Source organism: Coturnix japonica, chromosome 20 (assembly GCF_001577835.2).
Source record: "Coturnix japonica isolate 7356 chromosome 20, Coturnix japonica 2.1, whole genome shotgun sequence".
In the NCBI taxonomy this organism is placed as follows: domain Eukaryota; kingdom Metazoa; phylum Chordata; class Aves; order Galliformes; family Phasianidae; genus Coturnix; species Coturnix japonica.
This window is the reverse complement of record NC_029535.1, coordinates 9,083,413-9,108,215: the sequence shown is the minus strand read 5'-3', so window position 1 is coordinate 9,108,215 and position 24,803 is coordinate 9,083,413. Positions and strand designations below refer to the sequence as shown.

At 49.0% G+C, this 24,803-nt stretch overlaps 1 protein-coding gene across 1 annotated transcript; it reads left to right on the top strand.

Annotated features, from left to right (window-relative positions):
• The first annotated feature begins 4,856 nt into the window (after positions 1 to 4,856).
• CSNK2A1 (casein kinase 2 alpha 1) lies at positions 4,857 to 24,431 on the top strand. The gene is made up of 13 exons (XM_015882042.1): positions 4,857 to 4,989; positions 15,887 to 16,097; positions 17,038 to 17,149; positions 17,449 to 17,550; positions 17,947 to 17,997; positions 18,583 to 18,642; positions 19,120 to 19,203; positions 19,573 to 19,683; positions 20,156 to 20,257; positions 20,835 to 20,935; positions 21,567 to 21,715; positions 22,480 to 22,566; positions 23,050 to 24,431. The coding sequence occupies exons 2-13, from the start codon at positions 15,997 to 15,999 to the stop codon at positions 23,163 to 23,165; spliced, it is 1,176 nt and encodes a 391-aa protein (XP_015737528.1). The 5' UTR covers positions 4,857 to 4,989; positions 15,887 to 15,996; the 3' UTR covers positions 23,166 to 24,431.
• Positions 24,432 to 24,803: the final 372 nt, after the last annotated feature.

Genomic DNA, 24,803 nt, shown 5'->3' with positions numbered 1-24,803 from the left:
GGTGCTCATGCAGTGCATTGGGGTTCATCTCTGTTTCTGCATCTTTTTCATGGCCCGGGATGCTGTGACCACTGTGACTCCCACTGTTGCCACCACAGCTGCCACTGTCGCTGTGCATGGCCATGCTTTATAGGACTTAAGATGCAGGGTCAGGCGGGGACGTGGGGGTTCCCAGCCCGGCCCCCCTGCTTACTGCAGGGAGCTGAGCCTGGGAAAGGTGCCGGGCTTGGGGGCGCGCAGCTCCCAGGGGCTCCTGCATCCCATGGAGCTGAAACAGCTGTGGATGCAGCAGCCTGGGGTTGTTGGTGTGCCCCCCCTCAGGGCCCTGGGCTGAACCTGCAGGGGTTCTGCAGGGCAAGAGCCCATTGCAGGAGGGGAGCACGAGGTCCTGGTGCCATCCTCTCACCCACCCTGGGGATGAGGCGATGGTGGGACCCCTTGGCCCCCCGTGTGGCCAGGCCATGCTGGCCCCCAGCCCCCCTTTCCCTCGGGTTTGATTTATGGAGCTGACAGCACAGCGCAGCTGTGAGAGCGAGTCCCAGGCAGGGACCGGGGTGGGTGGGAGAGGTTTGTTCTCAGCGTGTCTAATGTGTCCCAGACCCCAATAAACAGCCGTGAGATTCTCCAAACATCCCCAGACACAGAATCCCTGCCCTTGGGTTTATCGGGGGGCAGGGGCTGGGGGTGGGGGCTTCGCTCTACAAACAGCTTGACCCGCAGATGAAAGGGACTGTCCTCCTGCAGCCGCTGGGAAACCCCTGTGCAGCCCCAGCCCCAGCAGTGCTGGTGGTCCTGGTGATGGGACACAGTCCTGCAGCATCCCCCACATCCCCACGCTGAGTTTGGAGTCCCAGTGGGTCACAGTGCTGGACCTGGGCAACAAAGCATGTCCCAGTGCCAGAGAAATGAGTCTCAATGTGTCCCCTTACATTCCACTGCTGGGATCATTGGTCCCAGTGTGCCCCAGTGCAGGAGCTGTGCATCTCAGTACATCCTAGTGCTGAGACCATGGGTCCCAACCTGTCCCAATGCCAGGAACATGGGTCCCAGTGTGTCACAGTATCTCTCAATGCAGGAACTGTGCACTCCGGTGTGTCCTAATGCTGGGGCCATGGGTCCAAGCATGTCCCAGTACAGAAGATGGGCATCTCACCACGTCCCACTGCTTAGCTGCAGATCTCAGCATGTCCCACTTCTAGGGTCATGGGTCCCAGCTTATCCCAGTGCCAAAACCTATGGGTCCCAGTGCCAAGCCTGTAAGTCTCAGTGCATTCCAAAGCCTCCCAACACTGCCAGGGGGAAATGTTGACTCAGAGGCACAGGAGCTGGGATCCAGGCGTCCCTCTGCTCCATGCAGGGTGTGCACCATAGGACCACCATGGCCGGTCACCCATGGATGCTGCCATCCCCGTGCCGCGCCGTGCCGCGCTGCCTCCCGAGCTCCCCTCCCATCCTCTCCCCTTCCTGTGCGCGGACACCCTTGGAATGGCTTTTGGCTGCTTTCTCTGAGACAGGAAGGTGTCCCCGAGTCTCAGGAAGGAAAAACACTCAGTGCTGAACCCACAAAGACCGTCTCCGAGGGGCCGGGGCTGGAGACGCTCCAGGCCTGACATCACCTGGGAACTGGAACCAGAACCGCAGCTGCACTCCGCGCCTGGTATTTTTTTCTCTAACTTGTGTTTTTAAACGTTCTTTTTATAGATCTATTTTTTTTTTCCCTTCTCCATTCCCCTCCCAAATATTTCAGTCTCTCCGCAGTTTAACCTTGCTGGGCCAGAAGGGTAGGAATGCAGTGGGGCTGCACCCACAGCTCAGCGGGGCTCAGACAGGACAGAGCTGCTGCAGCCCATGGGGTCTCAGCTTGGGGCTCACACCGGGGCCAATGCAGAGCACACAGTGGGAGACCAGTGCTTGCATAGAGCAGCAGGACTGAGCCACCTCTGATGCCCATGTGTGTGTGGCCATGCAAGCAGAGCTGGGTTCAGGCCCAGCACCCAGCACCCATCATCCAGCTTTCCTCATCCCTGCAATTTGGCAGCACCTGTGGGTGCTCCCTGGGCTCTGCCCAGGTGAAGCTCCTGTGTCTTAAGTGGCATCTGCCCATGGTAAATATCCCTGTTGCAGTTACTGCAGCCACTGCCTGTGTGTGATGCACCAACCTCAGCCCAAGACTCAGCACCCATGGGACATGGAGGCAAATGGGAAGCGGCCCCAAGGTGTTGGTGGGTACAGAACAGCAGGGAAGGAGCAGGAACAGATGGGCACAATATAAACTGGGATGGGGTGGGATGAGATGCACACAACTCTGTGCCTTAGACTGGGTGCTGGGCAGCCTCTGCCCCTCTGCAGACCCCAGCACCCTGCCAGCTCCCTGGGGAAGGAAGGAGTCAAAGGTGTTGCTCCAACACCCCGGGGCTCCTGCAGCCAATTCTCTTGCCCTCATGCAGCAGACCCTGTGGAACCACTAGTCCAATGACCCTCCATGCACCGTGAGCTCCCTGGGGTGCAGGTCCCCCCAGCAGGGACAGGGTGTGAAGCTGTGTGTGGGGTGAACGCCAGGTTAATCTCCCTCTGAAGCTTCCCTCTGCAAACAATAAGACAATGCCCGGCCGGGGGCCGCCTGCGTAACCAGCAGCATGGAGGGGAAGTTGTAATATTTGGATTTAGCACTCAGTAAATTAAGGGAGAAAAAGGAAAAAGCGCTGGGGGTAATCAGAGTGGGGCTGGCCCTGTGCCCTGCCCTACAGTCCCAGAGGGTTCAGCTTGGCACGGGGATGGTGGCAGTGGGCAAGTGGAAGGATTCCAGAGCTGGGCAAGCCCCCACTGCCACACAGGGTCTGAGGGTCAGGGCTCAGCAGGGCTGTAGGCAGCGCTCACAGCAAGCACATCATCTCCCGTGACACCAGAAAAGGGATCTGGGCCAGCAGTTTATTTTAATCCAGACCTGCTCGAGCTCATGGGAAATAAAACACTGCTTCTGCAGCTGGCGTGGTTGGGCAGGGGAGGTCCCCTGGGGCATGGCTACCTCCAGCTGATAGGGAGTGAGATAGCAGGGGGCAAAGGAGGACAAGCAGAACGGGGTCCCCCCTGGTGTGAGGGACCCCTCCAAGCAGTGTGGCACCTCGGCTCCAGGGTGAAGGGCCAGGAGCTCCTGGCAGTACCAAGGAGCACATTCTGTCCTAACCAACAGTGACAGCTCTGCAGGGCTTGGTTAGCTTGGCCAAAACATAGTGGGATCTGGGCTGGCTTCTGTTCCACCTCAGTCCCCAACAGGACAGACTCCTGCCTGCAGCAACTACATTGCAATGGATGTGTGGGGTACCCTGGGGTAATGGTCTGGGGGTGTGAGGCTTGACCTCACACCAGGTCCAGCACCTTGGTGCAGGGTCCAAGCTAGAGACCTAGGAGGGCTCTGATCCCACACACAGCAGAGTCACCTGGGCATCCAGGATGAACACGGAGCAGGGGCAGGTGGGGGAGAGGTGATGGGCAGGCAGCAGCGTGTAGGGAGGCCTTTGGCACAGAGCCGCATGCCTGGAGCCCATTTCCCCCAACAGGAGCTGTTATCAGTGGTAAATACTTAGAGCGGTCCCAGGGGGGACCTCCAGCCCTTCCCCTCCACCTACCCCATCTCTGTCCTGCTCCAGCCCACGTCAATGCCGCCGTGAAGGTGTCGGAACAATCGCCTGACAAAGAGCTATTTTTAGGGGCCGGGGCTCGGAGCGAGGATACAGCCTGACTGCTGACAATGGGGGGAAGGGGGCCGGGCTTCCCCAGTGACCACTCGGCAGCAGAAGGACCTGTAAGATTTCCTCGATGACCCAGGCCCGTACAATACAAGGAAAGCACAAGAGGGAGATACCCCCGCCAAGACGAGCTGCTCCTTTACCTAATGGGAGTGACCTGGGGTGGGGGGCTGTGGGATTTGGGCAAGCAGCCGCCTGCAGCTTGAGACTCCCACGTAGGGAGAGCAGAGTGCAGCTCGAGGCCACGGGGGTGCAGGCACGTGGGCTGCAGGCACAGAGCTCCCCAGGGCCGGAGGGCTGCGGGCACGGCTTATTGAGAGCCCCTCTGTGCTATGGGATGGCTGCGAGCTCCCAGGGGCTGCAGCACTTGGCCTGAGCACGGCTCCCATCACAGGGATGTGATCAGCATGAAGCTGAGTGTCTTTGGGGTTGGAACTACATGATACTTGAGGTCCCTTCCAACCTGGCTCATTCTGTGTCCAAATGGGGCCGTGTGAGCCGGGCTGCATTGCTGCATTGCTGCATTGGAGCTGTGGAACGGATGCAGAGCGGGCAGTAGATGTGATAGATGTGATGGGGATGGGTCTCAATGCATTTCCTCCTCCTCCAGGTCTCAGCCTGCAGCAGGGGCGCTGCATGGCAGCCTATGGGCACAGCCTGGTGCAGGAGGGCAGCCCTGGGGCTGAGCACTATGGAATCGGAGCCGACAAGGCGCGGTGTGCATGGGAAGGGCTCGGGGCTCGCTCAGCACACGGGGCAGCACACGGCCCCGCTCGGTGCCGGTGCCGGCCGTCACTAGGCCGCACAAGGCCGCAGTTGCCACCTGGTGGCGGGCCCCGAGCACAGCCCCGAGCACAGCCCCGCCTCCAGGCCTCCCCACCGCGAGGCCGCTCGGTGTTGGCAGCCAGGCCCTGCCGCACTTAACGGGATCACAGCGAGGCCTACTCGGGCCTACTCGGGCCTACCCGCCCCGCAGCAGGCCTCACCCCTCCCTGCCCTCCTTATCTCCATTACAAACTACATCCCCCACAATCCTTTGCGGCGCCCTGCCCGACTTGGCGCACGCGCAACACGTCCCCACCTTCCCCTCCTTTCCGCGGCACGTCGCGCGCCAGCGGGTGGTGGGGTTTCCGCTTCCGGCGCGCCTCGCTCTGGTCCCTGCGGCTGGCGGCCGAGCCTTGTGCCTCCGCCATATTGTCTGTGTGCGGCCGGCGGGCGGGCGGTGAGCGGGCGGCCGCAGCAGGTACCGGCGGGACACGGCAGCTCCGGAGCCTTTCCCCGGGCTCTACGACGGGCAGAGAGGATGGGACGGCGGGGGATAGGAGCCGCCGTGGCTCCTCGCCTCGTTCCGGGGGCGCAGTGTGGGCCGAGGGGCTGGGATCGGCCCTGAGGAGAGCTGGGCCGCGGGTGGAGGGTGGGTGCAGGGCTGGGCGCCGCTTAAAGGAGCGATGGGGGGAATGGAGCGGGTACGGCCCGGAGAAACGGGAGGGGCGGGGTAAGGCCGGCACTGCTGCCCGCTGAAAGGAGGTGCTGTGCCTACGGGCAGAGCGGGGCCCGGGGCGGAACGGGGCTGTACGGGGCTGCCCGGCTGTAACCGGCCCCTGGGCCTTGCTCCCCCCTCCCCCCCTCCCCCTTTCGCCGCCGCCTCCCGCTCGGAGTGGGCAGGGCTCTGTGGGAGACCAGCCCTCCCATCCCCCTCCAACCCCCCCCTCCCCTTCTCCCCCCCACGGCCTTTCGGTTCAGGTGGTCGTTACCTAAAATGCTCCGTCTTTCCTTCTTTTCCCCGGCTAAAGTGAGTGGGAGGATGCCAGGGGCCAAGGACGGGTGTCCATCTGCTCCTCCCAGCACAGGAGCTCGGCTTTGAGCAGCAGAGCAGGGCCTCCATTTCTCCCGGAGCAGCAATGGTCAGTTTTGCCCTTGTTGTAATTTAGTTCAGTGTGCCTTGGGGCAACAGGCTGCGTTGTTGGTGGTAAAATATGCTTTGTAAATGCAAGGGCAGATAAGCTTATGAAATCTTACGCGTGCTGTTTATTAGGTTATCCTTTCTTACTAAGGGCTTTGGGTACAACCAATAAAGTTTGGATTATAAACACTAAGTCACTGATATGTTTTCTCCTGGCAGCAGTGGTTGATAGAAGCTGAGAGGCTCATAAAGGGTACGCACGGCCCTTTTGCAGGCTGTGTTTGTGGGACCTGAGTCTGTGTTGCAGGGCAGGCTTTTGCATTGTGCTGGTATCTTGCACCAGAGGAGGCTGTGCTGGCATAGTTGTGCACTGGGAAGTTGGTTGTGTGGTCTTAGGGAGCTGGCATCTGCTGATGGTTGCTGGTGCCATGTTAATTTAGAGGCCTTGATGGCTTCTCTGGGTATCTGCAGACAGCAGTAATGCTTCTTTCAGATAGCGTTGCAGTTGTTGCTCAGAAGGCTGCTATTAAAACTGTAATAGTTGCTTAGAATATTTGGTCTTGCAGAGAGTTGGTGTTCATGCTGTGTTGCCAATCAATTTAGGTATTGGAGGTGAGTCTGGTGGCTTGGATTTGGCTGTAGCATATGGAGGAACAGTGAGATCACTCTGTATGTTCACGTTGGAGAAAAGGGCAAAGCTGCTCAGAGTGGGGAGGCTGCAGTTCAGAGGACAATACACAGGATCTGAGGAAAGTGTGGAGCAGAGAGTGCTTGATCAGCTCCTTAATTAGCTCTAGAACTAGGGTAATGGGCTGGTTCTTATAGCACAATGGGTAAAGCACATCAGCAGTGAGATATCCTTTGTGAAGACACAAACTTAGAGCAAGAAAAAAGATGGAATAGATAGCTGTAAGTCCCCCAGATTGGGTACCTCTTGGGAGAGGAGGATTTATCATATAGATACTGCTCTAGAGACCCTGGATCTCAAGTATAGGCAGTGATCCACACGTCCTGGCCTTGGAGAGATATTTCTGTGCCCTTTCTCTGTTACCTGGTGGTGTTATTTGTGTCATTTATTTGGTGTTGGTATAACCTCACTGCCTTCTGCTCCCAATGTGGGCAGCAGCAGAGTTCAGTGTCCTGCAGATGGGATGGCTGAACCTGCTTTGTTGGGTGCCCCCTGTGAGGAGCTGAAATAAGGTTGGGGTCAGCACCCTGAAGTGAGGGAGGCAACATTGTTCTGTCCTTTGCTGTTACCAAGACCTGGAAGGAGAAGGAGAAGCAAATGGATGACGTTGTGCTGGTGTGATAAATTTCACATCAAGTTTTTGAAGGGGCAGGGTTTTATTACCAGAGCTGTCACCTCCATGGCTTGTCAGTTTTGAATTGCAGGTGTTGAAGTATCTGGTTTATGAACTAAGGTTAATGTCATCTTGGGTTTTCTTGTCCTTTGAGGGTCTTAAGAGAATAAACACCCCAGGTTTTAAGATCAGATGGATCTTAATTCCACTGCAGCTGTTACCTACTTTTGATTGGAAGATGCCTTGGATAATTGATCTGAGCTTGGATATCTCCTTCCAGGGGCTTCTAAGAGCTGACTTCCCTGACTGGAACCTGATTAGAGGAAAGATGTTCTCCTTTGGATCTAGAAAACCCTCTTTGAAAAGGAGACTGTAGCTGTGTGAGCTGGCGTTAGTTCTGGAGATTAAAGCAGTGTATTTTATAGCCCCTTTCTCAGACTCCATCTGAATTTGCCATTGAGGTGCCCAACCTGTCTGTCAATAGGAAAGGATAATCAGAAATGGGATTGTTGATGTTCTTACAGGATCAGCAGTTCAAGGATATCTCTTGTTGGTCTGACCTCAGCAATGGAGGAGCAGTGAAGTGAGCCTGACACAAGTTGTACCTGCTGCTTTGGCCGGCTTGTTCTGGGCAGCTTCATTCCAACAGATCATTTCACTTCTTGCTGCTTTCTGGGAGACTGAAGAGCAGAGGGGAGACCTTGGAGTTCTTTGTGAACCTGAGCCAGCTTGTATTTGGAAGGTTCTAATTTCAATCATTTTAATTATCCATAGAAATGATCTCTGTTTGGGTGTCAATTGTGACCTTATTGTGATTGATTAATGGATTTTCACAAAATATGACCATTTGTTTTCTGAAACAGGCCACCCAGCTACTCCATCTAATGGCTGGGTAGGAGAGGTCACAGTAAGTGGTGAAGTACTTCCAAAGTCCTCCTGCATGTCCAGGGTGATATACAGAACCTCTCCCATGGGCTCTTTGCCTTGGAGGAGGCGGTTCTGCAGCGAGCACAGCCCTTCATGCAGGAGCCATCACTGTGTCTTTATTTTTAGTGTTCTGAAAATGGATCAGCACGGATGCACACAACAAATTAATTTCTAGTATAGAAAAGCCAGAGCTTCTGCACTGCTCCTTCCAAGTTGTGTTGCAGGTTTCTCTAGCTGTTGCTGGTGTGCTGTTAAATTTCAGCCTTACTTTCTGCAGATTCTACAGCACTGATGATATTCTAGAAGGAAGAGGAGGCCTTTTTGCTTAAATTCAACTAAGTTGCAAATTAAAAACTAGAAGTTGTGGCATTCCAGAATGTATGGATGTATCTAATGAGACACAGCAACTTATCCTTTTCCTAAGCCATGACTTAATGCTGCCCAGTGGCCTTACTGGGCCATTGCAAAGGGTGACGAGCAATGCTGGGAGATGGACAGGCTTGGCCCTACATGGGCTGCCAGCACCGTGGTTTGGTTATTGTGGCAGAGGTAGATTTAGCACTCATATACCTGCTGGGTTACACAGGGTGATGAATGCTGTGTCCATGAGGTGCTGGTTAATCTCCAAAGCACTGGTGCAAAATACAAAGTTTTAATGGCATGCTTCTCAGTCAGTGTGTTGACATCACCTGCCATATCTAGGAGAGCTGCTGTGTCTGGTTGTAGCTACATAAACAGCATGTGTTGTGTTAGAGTAGCCAGTACATGATAGAGAATGATTTCTGGAGTTTTAAGAAGTGATTTTGTTTCCCTTTGATTTTCTGAGTGATTGTAGCTAGGCATGTCCCATGCTAACAGCATCGAATTTCTGCAGAACAATGTTGGAACTATTTCAGATGGAGCTGATTTGAGTGTCCCTTCCCCAGCCCTTTGGATGCCAACTGAGCTGCAAAGCTGGCTTGTGGTGCACTGCCTGCTTGATGGGAGCAGCTGATCACAGAGACTTCCCAAGGAGATGGTTACATGCCATACAAACAGGTTGACCCCTCTGGCTTTGGTACCTTTCCCTGCCTCTAGGACTCACCTGATCAGACTGATGAAAAACAAATCACTTTTAGAGACAGCAGGTTCCGTTTAGTTGCCGAGTTCTAGCTAAATCATGCCACATATGAACTGCAGGAGTCGAATCAGCTGAGCCATGGCGCTGTCAGTACTCTGCATACTAATTAATGTGGAAAACAACTGTGTCACTTAGTGGCAGTTACAAAGGAAGAACTTTCCGGAGGGTGCTGCCAGTTGACCTGATGTCAGCTGGGAAGAGCCTGTGGTGATGCTGAAACATTCCCTTTCTGAGCTTTCAGGAAGAATCCCTGGTTTTGCCAAGACCTCAGAAGTGGTAACTTTGCTCATTGACTTATAAAATAAATGCTATATTCTGTGTTACAGCCTGTCCCGTGCCCCAGGTAGCACACAGCCTCAGCTGTCCTGATGGTGAAGGAGAACTCCTCTTCTTCAGCCCACCCAAGTGCCAAGAGATGCTGGCAGCAGAGGATTGTCACCACTTACTGGTTTGGCTGTTTGTGGCTACACTTGGAGCTGGTTTTATTTGCTGTCTGTTCTGAGTTAGGCATGTAGCCATTTTTATTTGATTGTGTCATGAATGTGAAGTGGTGGCAATAACAATACCCGCCCTGTTTGAGGGGGTTGGGAGCCATAGCAGGAGGAGCTGCCGCCCTTCATGCTCTGCTGTAAGGGCCCAGAAATCTCACCCGCATTGCTGACTGCTGCAGCTCATTCCGAATGGTGGGTTCGTGTTGGGAAAGCCTTCCCTTTGCTCTTTGTGCTGTGAACTAGTTCAGCTCTTCAGATATGAGGCCTTGATTTGATGGGATGGGTGGGAAGAGAAGAACTTGTGAGGTTGACTGGCTGTTCTGTATGGAATCCCTTAGGAGATGCGGTGAGGAACGTTCCAGTCATTGGCAGCCTCCTGCTGCTGGAGAACATCCCAGCTCGTTTGGCCCAGGTAGATGTGCAGTTGCCAACGCAGGAGTTTTGCAAAGGATGCTTATCCAACTAGGTTGAGATTCTGGAAACCTGTAGATGATCTGTGTAAGCTCTGCTTAAATTCTGTTGCTACGGCTCTGAACAACAATGAAGGCTAATGGTGGTGGAGCTGCTGGAGCACCCTGGGGCCTATCAGACACAGGATGCTGCTTGTGCTGTTTGTAAAGCAGGAGAGCTGAGGTGTGCCCAGGGCTGTGGAGCAGTGATCGGTCCTATGACTTCCATTTGGTTGAGACCCATGTTACCAGGGATTACTTCTTTGTTGGCAGGAGCTACAAGGAATTCAGGGGAGGGATCAGTAACATGGGTAAAAGAAGAGCCAGTCTCAGTGTTAGATCATTGCTAGTACAGAATTGCTCCAAGATGTTTCTCAGCCTGTCCTTTCTTTTCCCTAATGGCCGGTCATGTCCTACCTTGAATTCAATCACAACTATTCCTATTGTGATTAAAATAACATTAGATTTATTATTTCTCCGGAGCCGGACACAAGCAGCTATTTAAAAGAAATCTGGAAAATAATTTTGTTGGAAACATGTGGTTAAAGCAGGCTGCCCTGTTCCAAAAAAATATCAAGAGGAAAGTTTTTGGTTTCAAACTGAAGCTTTCAACTCAATTAGATGTTAAAAATCTGCTGCTCAGTCGATATTGTCCCTTTAGTAGGTAAATGGGTTTCAGGAAAGGATGTGAAATGTCGGTTCTGTTAATCCAGGCTCATTTCTATTTCAGCTATGAAATCACAGAGAAATATAGGCTGCAAGGGACTTCTGGAGGTCATCTGTTCCATCCTTGTATTGCTGCAGTTCCAGTATTGTGAAAATACAGACATCAGATTTCTGTCGTGAGATACAACATATGTTTTTTATCAAGCTGGTTACTATTGTTTCTTCTTAAACTGGGATTTGAGTAATGTTGGCTGTCAGTAGGTTGTATTATAGTATTGAAGTATATCTTGGTCTTTTAATTTCAGTAGCATTTACCCCAGTACTAGATGTTCTCCAAACACTGAAGAAGCGAGTGCTCCTTCCTGGGAGGCTTCACAAGCAAAGGGTAGATAGACTGTGTGAAAGAGATTATAACCAATTTTATCTAATAACTGGAATGTTTCCTCCCACTAACAAAGCACATTCTATACTTAGCATTTCAGAAGTTGGGTTGGAGCCATTTGCTCTGAAAGGTAATGTCTCTCTGGTAACCAGGAATAAAGGAGCAGTATAACCTCTGGTTCCAGGCTGCTTACAGTCATAGCGTCCTTGACTGGTTGAGGGCTTTTTTTCCCCAGGCTGTTGTCCGTCTTAGCCTGTTGACAGCTTTACTTAGTCGCACTTGCAGCTTATAATGAGCTTACGTGGGGAAAGCAGAAGTGAGAGGGAAGTCTGCAGACCCTTATGGCCGTTCTGAGTATCCAGCTTTATGCTTAATGACAGGACGAGGTGGTCTGGCCCAGTCTGTCTGGAATTAGCCAAGTGATGGAAATATTTTCTTGGCTCTTTGGGTTTGGTGTGGGGCAGCTCAGGACTTCTTACCCCTTTGGTAGAATGCTCTCTGTTGACTCCACCTGAGTTCAAGTGAGTCACATGCACTGACTTTATGATATCGAACAGAGGTGACCAAGTTCTGGGTGACACCAAACCAAGCAGCAGTGTCCTGCTTGCTGGGACAACCAGAGCTGGCTGTGCTGTGAGCAGTAGCCTGCAGACAGGCCAGTGTCAAGTGATGCTTCTGTTTGTGGGTGCCTTATTTATACTTCAAGCCTTCTCCACAAAGGTCATCGCTTGGGTAGTACTTGGAGTTCCCCAGGACAACAGTCTTCTGGGAAGCTCTTGGCTTCCAGCTCGCTGGGAGTCTCTGTGTGCATTGCGTCATGCTGCTGCAGATTTCTAGGTTTCAGGTTCTGGTAGCTGTGTACTTGAGAGGCACTCCATGTTAAAAGCATTGCCTTTAAAAGGAGGGGGGAAGAAAAACAGTACCTTGGTTATTTCTGACTTGAAACAAGAAATATGTTTAACTAGAGGTTAGGTAGGTATGTTTCTGCTCATTGCATGATTCCTTACCTGTGTTTTGGTGTCATTGCTCAGAGGGATGCAGTTGGGAGGATGGTAGGCAAAGGAGATGTGTATACTAGTTGTGCACTGCTGCTCTAGGCGAGGATACTACATCAGAAATGAAGTTTTCCACGGGGACAGGGGTTGCTATAGGGATTACAGTAACACTGCCTAGATGCCAGCTTCCCTTCTTAAAAGGGAGGGGTGTTTCTAGCAGTGATTTACATTAAAGAATTAAAAAGTTAAAAGAAAATCAGATTCAAGGTAAATATTGAGAATCTTTTGGCTGTTCTGCTGAACTTCAGGCACAAAATGTAGCTCGGCAAGATGCTGTTAGAGAAATTCGAACTCTGAATAAGAGGTCTCTCTTAATTTAGTAGAGCTGGCAGTGACGTTCCTTTATGGTGGCAGCACAGCTGACTCTGACTCTCAGGCACTCCTATGGAGTACTTATCAGCAGTGTGGAGTTTGATCTGTTCTCACCGTTCTACTGCATGCAGGATAAGCAGAGCCCTGTGGTGCTGGGTGAGCTGATTGGTGGCTTACTAACACTGACAGTCCATAGTTGAGGGCAGGCCTGTGTGCAAAAACCAACTGCTGGACCTGTTTGGGTTTACCACCATATAACATCTGCCCAAGGGGATTGCTGCAGGTGGCAGAGCAGCACAGCTGGGGCAGAATAGCTGCTCTGTGTCCTTGCGCTGCCAAGGCAGAGAGCTGAACAGCCAGTGCCAGGCAGGAACTGTAGGCTTTGTGTTCCTGCTGTATTGCCAACAGACTCGTGCTTCTGTTTCTTAGCTACGCACTTCAGCTTTAGCAGAGACATAACGGGTTTTTTTCAGAGGTGTGTTTTGTTTTCACGAGTCCTTGAATGCTTTTGCTTTGCTTGCCCTATTGCCCCAAATGTTTCGGTGTCATACGGAGGCAGTAAGGTTCGCTCCAGCTCACAGTCAGCCAGCTGGTGGCACTTGAGCACCAGGTTCCTGTCTGCAGGCAGAGGACTGATGACAGCAGTGCTTCTGTTTAGGTGCAGCAGGTACTACTTTGCCCTCATTGCACTCTGGACACTCATCTAGCTGTAATTACTACTTGTACTGTGCATTTTCTGCCTTAGAACTGAGTGACAGTTATTTATCCCTCTTTGTCCCCTCTGGATTCACTGCAAGATTATCCCTTCACAGGGATATTGAATGCAAAATATATCCGTATTCCTTAGTAGTTTGAGTAGGGGAATAAGAAGCTTGCAGGTGAGGTAAGTTTGTGTATGTAAGTAATTCTGTTTGCTTTAAAACCAAATTATCTGCACAGATTCTCTCCTTTCCACTTAAAAAGCAGTAGATGGCAATACCTACCTTCATAATTAGGCACTGTGTGTGTCACCTTTAGAAGCTGCAGTTGACTTCCTGAAGAAACCTTCTCTGAGCAGTCTGTTACAACAGAGCTTGTAGGCTACAGCTACATGACAAGGGGAATATCTACAGTGAAAACTGATCTATCTTTAGATAACAAGATTGATTTCTTAATATATTTTTTCTTTGCCTGCTGCAAAAGTGATCTTGCTGGCTGGTGTGGAACAATCATGTTCTGTGATCATATGGATTGGACTTCAATATTAGAATTGCTCAGTCATCCCAGACACGAGGTTGCCTGTGTGGAGACTGGAGTTGGACTTGGCCCTTGTGGGACCCTTCCAACTCCAGTTACGACTCTATGTGTAGGTCCCACACAAGCAATGCTGAACAGACCAAAAAGCAAGTGGAAATCCTGCTGGAAGCACGAGGAGATAGAAACAAAAACACAGCGATGAAACGTGGAAATTAAATTAACTGCACAGTGCTGAGAGCATTGGAGTGAACTTGGGTGTTCTGCTGATGAAGGTTCGGAATACACATCGACTTTCTGAGCAGCTGAGTCATGCCACATAAATGGTTTGAGGTCTGAGATGAAACTAAGATGCTGAGATGCTGTCTGATCTATTGGAGCATGTGTTTTGGTAGAGGAATAAACATTTTGCCCAGGAATAGGTGGGCTTTTTGATCAGTTACACTTCATGCTGTTACCTGGATGTGCCCTGTCCCCTTGCTGCCAGATGTTACGTCTCTGTTGCAGACTTAGAACAGTGCTGTGTCCCTTCTCAGCTTGGGGGTTGGATGGCTGCTCCCTGCCAACCTGGAGCTACCTGCGACAGCATTGCTGTGTCACCAGGTCAAAAAATAACCCATGTTACTACAGACTGTGCTATTAGAGAAGGTTTGTTCATCTCATGCCAGGAAGAGATGTTGCAGACATTCCTGTGTCCAAAGCAGGCGGCTGCTGGTGGAGCTGTAGGAAATAGTGCAGGAGGAGGATTTGTGCCCCTGGGCTCCCTGCTGCAGACATCAAAGCCGTGGGCAGGACACTGTCAGCACAACAGGATTTGACTTCTGGAATGTTCTGCTGGCGTGATACATCCTGGTAGCCTGAACTAACGGCTCTGAGCAGATTTCTAGGTCTTATTAATTTCTGATTAATGGTGCTATTACTTCCTCCTCCAGTGTAGTAGTTGCATGAAGGGATAGGATCGCATAGCAAATAATTCCCATTCATTTAGGTTATAGCATTGCCCACGGAGGGCCATTCTGTGATTGCAGCCATGCAGTCTCTGCCTTATGCTGCACTCCAAACAATGCTCTTTCAGACTCTGATACAGCTTCCTTCCTCCAAAGTTATTTTGAAAGCTGACAAAGACATTCTTGTATTTAAATGTTTAAAAGTATGTCAGCTTTCACTCGTGGTGAAAGGTTTGAGGGGTGCAAGGCACTGCTTTTATTGAGGCAGGACAATACATCCGGTATAAAATCATAGTACTTAATGCTTGGCAGAACGGGGAGCTTTCCTCTGCCTGCTTCTGGCCTACTTAAAAGAATAAACATTCCGTATGAGTCTTTTAACATGCTTTATTGCCTTTAGCAGTGTGCTGTTAATAGATAGCCTGGATTTATAAATACCAGGAGGTTTGTCCAGAGTCTCAACAATGTGATTTTTATACAGGAGCAGCCTTTATTGACTTGAAGCTTTTATGCCACCATAACGTTTGTACATTCTAATTCTATTGGGTGATATTGGTAGGATCACCTGTAGGTGCTGCTTTTCATCCCTCACTTCAGGGTGTTGTAGCCCATGCAGTGAGTGTGCATTGACAGCATTGGGAGCATGCTCTGACTTAGAGCTGGGAGGTGACGTGATGACTGTCCTGCTGATTGAGGTCCCCTTGGATCCATGGACAGGAGGTTTACTAAAATCCTCTTTCAAAGAAGTGGAGGTGATAAAACTCATCTGACGAGGTCCATTGAAGACTTGCAGTCCTGAAATTCTGCTTTAAATGAAGATTGTGTTTCTAGAAATTGAAACTTGGGGCTGTGCTTAACTTAGGTTGTATGGGTGACCTTGTCGGTCTGTCTGCTGTTGGCAGCACGGCTTGTCAGTGCGCTGTAAGAGAGGCAGGATGTGCAGCTACAGTGAGTGAAGGGTTCTGGTTCTGCACTGGCATGAACTCGCCTGGGCTGGGGAAGGGTTGCAGTCGGAGGCTGTTGCTTTTGCTGCAGAGCTGAAGGGAGGAGCCCGTCTGCTGATAGAGAGCTTGCTATTTTTCTTCCCTCATAGGAAGTTATCTTTTCTGCCATAAGTTAGATACTTGGTGCTGGAAGTTGCAAGGAGCGTACAGGGTGTTAGATCTGCTCTTGGGTGCAAATGGTCTTGTCTTGTGTGAGGGAAAGCAGACAAATGGTTTTCAGGTCCTGACAAATGATCCCAGGTCTGTGGCTGTACTCCAGCTTCTTCTTCTCAACAGCTTTTAATTATTAACTTAAATATTTTTACAGTATCTTGAGATTTTAACCTTTGATTTATTTTCTCTCTCTTTAGTTGGAAGAACCAGAGGCCTATCTGAGGCCTTTCTCCTCTATCCTACTTTGGAGATTGGGTAGCCTCTGGTTTCAGACCTCTCATCACTTCCACCTGCCAACCTGTCTGATATGTCGGGACCCGTGCCGAGCAGGGCCAGGGTTTACACGGATGTGAACACACACAGACCCCGGGAGTACTGGGACTACGAGTCGCATGTGGTTGAGTGGGGGTAAGTATCCGGGCTGGGCAGGATCCATGTAGGGTCTGGCAGAGTGGTACAAGGAAACTGTGACATCTGTGCTGCGTTAGGCTTTTTGTGTTCTTTGGTAGATGTTTGGTGTATATGATAAGTTAGGATCACAGTTTTTCTTTGCAATAGCCTGTTGGGTATCTGAAATGGTCTCTTGTCAAATTTTTAAATCCCAGGCAGCACAAGAATGTTTTTAGTGTCTCCATTCAGGTTTTGGTTTGAATAGCTTTTGATGTGTAGTCAGGAAACTTGTTCTTTCAGAAGGGAGAAAGTCTTTTATCTGAAACAGGCTAAATGGCACTGGGAGTGGGGCTGGAAAAATGGTTCTGAATTGGAGGAGTGAAGAGACTCAGCAAACTGAAATAGGTACATATCTCCTTGTGACCTGTTGCTCTTCTCTCTGCAAGTGACTACAAAAGACATCTATGCTGCTTTTTGAAGGAAGCAGGTGTCTAAATTGAGCTCATGACTGAACTGTCCAAGAATCAGATGGCAGTGATGCAGCTTCTTGGCTCTGTGCTCCTGCTTTTGTGGGCAGGGCCCAGACAGCCCCGTCCTCAGCTTTGATGCAGTTCCTGGTTTTTGAAATGCGTGCTGTACTGAGCAGAAGTGGTGCCTTGTGCCTGGTCTGCTATTAAGTGGGCTAATAATAAGACCATTGAATATTTTGGTCTTGATAGCTTGATGTCTTCCTAGCTACTGCAGAAGAAACAACTTCTGAGTTGGATTGGGCTTGGACTAAGAGAAGCTTCCCACTTCTCTCAGTTAGTAATCATGGCCTTCAGTAGACTGAAGGTGCTTGTTTATTCACCTTGTCTGGAAGAAGGGGGAGGCAATAATTCAGTGTTAAGGGGCACCTTGTAAATTCTGATGGGAATGTCTGAGCTATTTGGAATTCTTTACCTCTTTATCTCCACAGAAATCAAGATGACTACCAGCTAGTTCGAAAATTAGGCCGAGGCAAATACAGTGAAGTATTTGAAGCCATCAACATTACAAATAATGAAAAAGTAGTTGTTAAAATTCTCAAGGTGAGTAGGGGTTTGGGGGAAACATGAGACTGGTCCTGAAGTGACCAGGAGGCTTCTCATAACTGCACGTTTAGCACATGTCAGTTAACAGATTTTTTGACTGTTGGAACATGTTCAGAGATGTGAGCTCTTATTGGAATGCCATATACGTAACAACAAAGTGTAGTTTTGGGAACTTAACTTGCAAAGGTGCTGATGTGTTTTGCTAACTTGCAGTTAGGTAACTTTGTCATCTGTCATATCTATTTGCCTTGCTTTATGGGCCACTTTGACTTATGCTTTGGTGTTTTATTCTTCAGCCTGTTAAAAAGAAGAAAATCAAGCGTGAAATCAAGATCTTAGAAAACTTGCGAGGCGGTCCCAATATAATCACTCTTGCAGATATAGTAAAAGATCCTGTGGTGAGTGTGGACAGAATGTAAAGGGTACCTTGGGTTTGTGGGTAAAGTCTGTGTTTCACTTCAGCTCTGATGTGACATTTTTGTTTTCCTCTGCTCTTAAATCCCACTTTTGAATCCCTTAATGAGATCAGCTCTTAATCTGATTAACTTCTTTCAGAGGCCTTTCCCCCCACAGGTCACTTGTGCCCCTCACTCTGTAAGGAAGCAGCAGTGAACTGAGATGTGTTCACTTCTTCTCCAGACAGAACTGCAGGGGGCTGTGGGCTCTGAGGGGAATTACGACTATGCCTGAGGCAGAGGGTTTTTAGTAATTTTAGGAGCTGAGATGATTTAATGCATTATCGTAGTGAAAACAGTTCATCTCAATGAGGCTGAACACTTTTCTCTCTGTTTCAGTCTCGGACCCCTGCTTTGGTTTTTGAACATGTAAACAACACAGACTTTAAGGTATAGTATGAGTTCTGACCTTCTATGTTTTCCATTTAGTAGCCAACTTTAATGTCCTGGGAAGAAACTAATACATAGAGGGAAGGCAGGTTATTTAATCATTTCCTTCTGACAAACCAGCTACCTCTGAAGATGAGCACACTTGAATAGAGTTTGTATTTAGTTCCTTAGTACAGTTTTGCTGCAGGTGTTAGAAGGTAAAGATCCAGATTCCTGCTGCATTCTAACCTTCAGAACAAATTCATCTGTTACCTTGTAGACCATCGATGCCCATGACAGCTTTACTCGAGCTCAAGTCTGCAGCTGTAGGCATAACGAATCATGCAGTTGGTAGGCCTAGTGCTGAGGGAGTTATTGACAGGAACCAGAGCACAGCTGGACATAAGCTATGTATGTGATTTGTGCGGGAGAGGAGCAGGCTGAGTATATGTGGAGTCAGAGTAACTTGGGAAATGTCCACTGTTCATTCAAATGGCTTTGGAGAACCACATTAGCTGAGGACAGAACTGGGTTGCTCTGAATCGATGCAGTTGTGATATTTTTCTTTGCTGTTGACTACTGATGGGATGTATTTGTTTCCTGCAGCAATTATACCAGACATTAACAGATTATGATATTCGATTCTACATGTATGAGATTTTGAAGGTAAGTTGGTGTTTCCTTGTTTTGCTGATTTGTTTCTCAGCTTTGTATTCAGCCAGTCCTTTAGGAGTGGTTATCTTGTCGCTAATAGGGGAAGGGAAGGCCTATGAAATAATTGGTTTAAAAAACAGGCATCAAATCAGTACAGTGCCAATTGTTTAGCCACATTTTCACAAGTAATTTTAGTCCCTTATTGAGGATGGCAAAGCCCTCATCTGGATACACTGAGAACTCCAGAAATCTGTTTCTTTTGGGATTAAAACACAGGAGGTAAAACCAGACACTTCTTTTGCTGGGACTTCCCTTTGAGAGGGGCCTCTAGAAGTCTTTGCTGTGGTCTGTGAGTCTAGTTCTGAACGTGTCTTTGAGCAGTCAAGTCATACTGCCTAGTTAAACTTAGTATATGCAAAAATACTTCTGAACGTGACTGAACTTGAAAGGTTCTTACAACTCCAGCATCTGCTTCTTTGTCACTTACAGGCTCTAGATTACTGCCATAGCATGGGAATCATGCACAGAGATGTCAAACCTCACAACGTCATGATCGATCATGAGCACAGAAAGGTACTGCAGGGAAGGGTCCTACTTTTCTCTTGGCAAAAAAGGGATTCATTTTTTGGTATTCCCATGTAGAGGTAATAGCAGACATCTTTTGGGGGGGATGCAGGAACTGTGTTTCCATTGCATGGAAGCGAACCACTTAAGATGTTATGGGTTACATGTTGTGGTTGGGTTGGTAAGGAGAGATTTGATTTAGAGTGGTTGATGGTCTCGGTGTGTGGAGAATATCTAAACATATCTGATCAATTTCAAATTAACTGAAAAGAGAAAGCTTGTAAGTGAAGCTTTCAGGTAAGCTTGTAGCGTGATTCAGTAGATAGAGGAGAGCTGGCACATCCCTTGATGTTTTTCATTGTTTTCTACCATTTCTAGCTTAGACTAATAGATTGGGGTTTGGCTGAGTTCTATCACCCTGGCCAGGAGTACAATGTCAGAGTGGCTTCCAGATATTTCAAAGGACCTGAACTCCTTGTAGATTATCAGGTAAGAATTACCAGGTTTTATCACTGATGTGTATGCAAGAAACCTTGACGTTTCCACATAGTGAACCAGAACTTCAGGTATTTAGCAGCTTGACACTGAAGGTGGTCTGTTCTCAAATACACACAGAAAGCAATGGTTGTAAAGCCACTGAGTTAAAGCAGTGAGTCATGAGGACTTGAAGAGCTGACCTCACATCATGGATGTTGGAATACAAACGTTTTTCTTTAATGAATTTTGGTTGTGCAGTAAGGAACAGAAATGAAGCAAAGTTCTTGTGAGAGTAGCTGATACTGTGTGGACTGCGCATACTGTGAGCTGAACAGTGGTCTGATGATGAAGCTGCATTAACATATTTGTTCCTGGTGTAATTTGGCCATGTTTGTATTTCTGGAGGGAGGGGGAACCTGTTAGTTTTGGGAGTCCTTTCTGCTGAATTCTGTAGAAATTGAATTGTCCTTCTGGTTTTGTACAGATGTATGATTACAGTCTGGATATGTGGAGCTTGGGTTGCATGTTGGCTAGTATGATATTCCGAAAGGAGCCATTTTTCCATGGCCATGACAACTATGATCAGGTGAGAGCTGGTCATGTACAATCTCTGTTCTCTTCTCACAATGAAGATTTTCTGCTTACGCTTCTATCAAGGGATCCAAAGAAGAATTTAAGCATCTCTTTAATGGCTTCTATGCTGTTTGAAGCCATGTTCCTTTCTTTTTTTTTAAACCATGCAAGGTGATGTAATACAGTATATAGAAAAAGTTTTGTAATAATTTGTATTTTTGAGCTCCTTGGTGTGTATCTGGTAAAAGTTATAACCTTGCTTTTATTAAGGCTGGTGTGTTCTGGGATATAGATCCACTATTCCTGAGGTTATATTATGTGGAAAGCCCCTTCCCTATCCATTTTCTTAGTGTTAGTTATGTTAGGGCACACAGCTGTAACCCAGAGTAGCCTGGAGGCAAAGCCCTGACTGAGTGGGAACACATTTCTGGTACCCACAATTACATGTGGGGCAGTTGGAGCTGTGAGACCACCCGATACCTGCTGGCTGAGACTTCATTCAAGCTCCCAGGGGAATTTGCTGTAGTATCCTTATGCTGACTCTGATGTTATTATTCCCTCACAGCAGTGACTTATTTTTCTGTTTCTAGCTGGTGAGGATAGCCAAGGTGCTGGGAACGGAAGATCTGTATGACTACATTGACAAATACAACATTGAACTGGATCCACGTTTCAATGACATCTTGGGCAGGTGAGCCAAGCTGTGGAGTAGTTCAGAAGTTCATGAGCTCTTGGGAGAGTCAGAGCTTGTAGTAAACAAAGACTTTTGCTTTAGAGAGAACTGTTACTTTGTGCTTTTGATCCCCTTTGTTTGTATTTCTATGCACCTTTGTATGCAGATGCTTTTGAGGAAAGAGTTTTAAATGTCATCTACGTTAATAATTGAACTGCCAGAGCATAAAGCGTGAAGGGCCAACACTCCTTCCGGTATTGTAGAAAAAAGAGCACCCGTGGTTGTCAAGACTGTCATATAGGAGATGAATTGCTTCTGGTGGCATTCACGTGTTATTTTCCTCATAGTTATTTCACATGTGACAAGGAAACAGTGTTCAGAGTGTAACAGAAGAGCAGAACTTGAGGTTTCAGGCCTATACATTTGTTGTAACCTTGTGCTGTCATGATCCATAGCAGCTGTGCCGCCGTGTGGTGGCACAGTGTACTGCTATGCCGTGCTCCAGTTCTGTTCAGCCCCCTCACTGCTGCAACAAGCAGTGACCTGCCTTAGAGATGGGCATCTGTTGCAGTCTTATCTTTAAACATAACAAGAATTCTGGCTCCTGTGTGCTCTGCCTCACCTCATTTGAGCGTCTTGTTTTCTGCAGACACTCCCGCAAGCGATGGGAGCGCTTTGTTCATAGCGAGAACCAACATCTGGTGAGTCCTGAAGCTCTGGATTTCTTAGACAAGCTGTTGCGATATGATCACCAGTCACGCCTCACAGCAAGAGAAGCCATGGAACACCCCTACTTCTGTAAGTAGCAGATCTTACGACTGCCTGCTGTTCTTCCTCTGCACTCTTTCCTCTGGGAAATCTCCATCTGAGTAGGTTGTACAGATGGAGATAGGAATTGCAACGTTCAGAAGCCAGTTCTTTGCAAATAGTTGTGCTGGAGCTGAGGCTGCTGGTCTCTGAGGTGGATAAATAGGCCGCTGCCATCTGCAGCAGCTGAGGAAGCAGCGTTGTGTGTCTGTGTCAGGGCGGTGAATCAGCAGCACTGCATGAAAGAATCTTTGCTGTTTAACCTGTGCTAATTTCAGCAGGTGCCTGGGCATGAAGATTCCTGTGTTTGATAAAACCAGGTAACTGGTTTGCTGACAGACAGGCCCTTTGAAGTCATTTTGTTGCTAAATATGTGCCTTAGCCAGTGGTGTATTGATGACGTTTCTGCTCACTGCATTCATTTTCTGGCTTTAGTTTTATGAAATCATCTGACATAGAAAGGAAATAACTCTGCCATAATATCAGCTTTTAGCACTGAGCAGTCCTGCTGATCTCCACGTAATTTGGGCATCTTATCTTTAACTTCTGGATTTCTTAGTTCTGTTACCTTTGTACCCTCTTGGGTGCTCTCCAGGGGAATTGATGGAAACTTCAGTGTTCCAGTAGGTGATGGTTGATATTATTTCTGACGCAGGCAGCTTGCCAGCACTGGCTGTGCTCTGAGGTCACAAGCAGGCTGTGTGCTCAGCTGCTGTCTGCCAACACGGCGCCTAAGGGTAGTGTGCTTTTCCTAGATCCCATTGTGAAAGACCAGGCTCGGATGGGCTCGTCCAACATGCCGGGTGGCAGCACTCCTGTCAGCAGTGCAAGTATGATGTCAGGTCAGTTCTGCCATTGACTCTTCTTGATGCACGATGTTGTAAAGTGTTCCTGCAAGTGTCTGGGAGGGTGAGTCCTGCAGGTGGGGCATGAGGGCATGTCCTGGAACTGATGATGAAGGCGGTGAGGACTAAAAACATGTGGGTGGGAGAGAGGGAAAAGAGGCCCCGCTGCAGCCTGACCTGCTTTTCTGGTCTTGTTCTTTTATGAGGTGCTTTGCAGGTGGAATTTCTGGCAGCAGTTGGAAGGACGGCGATGCTGCCACATCTGCCCTTTGGTGACACTTAAACGTACATAAACTGAGCTTTCTCTCAGAGGCCGCCGAGAACAGTGAAAGATCTTCCCTGTCAGCTTATTTTGGTAGCTCTGAAAATATAACAAAGCGACCTGCGAGGATGATTCGTCCTTTAAGAAGCAGCAGAGCCGTCCTGGATATCAGCGCACCTGTTTCACTCTAATTCTTTGCTTACGTGTCTCTGTTTCAGGGATTTCTTCAGTGCCAACACCTTCACCCCTTGGACCTCTCGCAGGCTCACCCGTCATTTCTGCCACCACCACCCTGGGGATGCCCGTTCCAGCTGCTGCAGGCGCTCAGCAGTAGTGATGGGTTCTGTCTCCTGCTGCCTGAGCTGAGTCAGGTGGGGAAGAGGTTTCCCCCTCCGCCTCTCCTCAGGACGCAGCTCGTGCCTGGCAGGGGAAGGGAGGGGATGATGAACGCTTTGGAGGCACCGTGTCTGAACTGTTGCTTGTGGATTTATAGTAGTTCAGTCATTATATACAAAATTATTATAGGCTGATTTTTTTTTTTCTTTTTTTACTTGAACTTTTCGTAACTCAGGGGATTCCCTGAAAATACCTACAGATGGAAGATTTCTTGGACAGTTTCCCTCCCCCCCCCCTTCCATCCCTCCCCACCCCAAAAAAAAAAGAAATTACTCTTCAGTTAAGAGCAAAGATGAATCAACAGCATTTCCAAACTATTGCATCCTGCTGGAAATCTCTTCACGTTCCCACCATTATTCCTCCACAAGCATCATCCACCCTGGGGGGATCGTGCTGTTCTCCAGATGTTACCAACCCAAGTCTTCACGAGGCAGGGGAGGGGGATTCTTTAAGTACCACTCACTCACTTTAACCCCAACAGCCTGCAATATGATTCAGTACATTGAGGAGACAATTCCAGTACGGAGAGGTGGTATAAACCATAAAAGAAATGCAGATAACGTCTCAAACCCTGTTTTGATCGAGTCATCTCTCCTTAGGAGCCAACCAAAATGCCAATTCACCCCCTTTGCATGTAATTTTAGTCTTAAAAGTGACCGATCCAATCGAAGTCCTCACCGCCTCCTGTTCAAGGTGCTGTTCTGAGCCGTCCTCCCATCAGCACCTTCCACATGAGAAGGGGAGAGGCTTCCTGCCATTGCTTGGCTTTGGATCTCTGGAATTAAGTTTGTTCTTGGGTCTATTGTTTTTAACTCGTCGATCTAGGTTTCGAGCCGGTGGCAACTTGAAAAGCCGGAATAAATCAGACTGCGCCAAGTCAGATAGAGAACATCTTCACCCACCATCCATCCCCTCCCTCACGTGCCATGTGGTGAGAGATACCAGTTACCTCACAGCCCTGTAAATATGCACTGAGAGGAAGGAAGGAGCCGAGCAGACTTTAACGTAAAGCAAACAGGTAGATCAGTCATTGTGGACAAATATTAGCATTGACAACAAAGAAGAAACTAAAAGATAAAAAGCAACCGCCCCCTGTTCCAGCCCTGCTCCCCGTTGCTGTGTATATATCCTTTGTCCTTCATATGTGAAAGATCCAGTGTTGGAATTCTTTGGTGTAAATAAACATTTGGTTTTATTTATCGAGGTTAGATTGGAGTTCCCTGTGTAGGGGGTGGTGCCACACACATACATATATATATATATACATATGTAGTGCCATCTATGGGAGCTCTACCAACTCGTGCCATTGGAGAAGCAGCTTCTATGTCCTGCAGGTGGGAGGAGGGGCCTTAAAGCTGGTTATGGACACACAGATGTGATGGGGGTGGGGGCACTTGTGGGCAGGTGGATGCACAACATTGAGGCCCCTCCGACCCTGCGGGATGGGGCCGGGCCCGGACCTTCACACGTGCTTCCTGGCCTCGTCTGCGCATGCGCTCGCTGACTCCGCCTACGTGCGTTTGCCACGCGGCCGCGCATGCGCGTTGCGTCGCCGTGACGTCACACCCGCGCGACG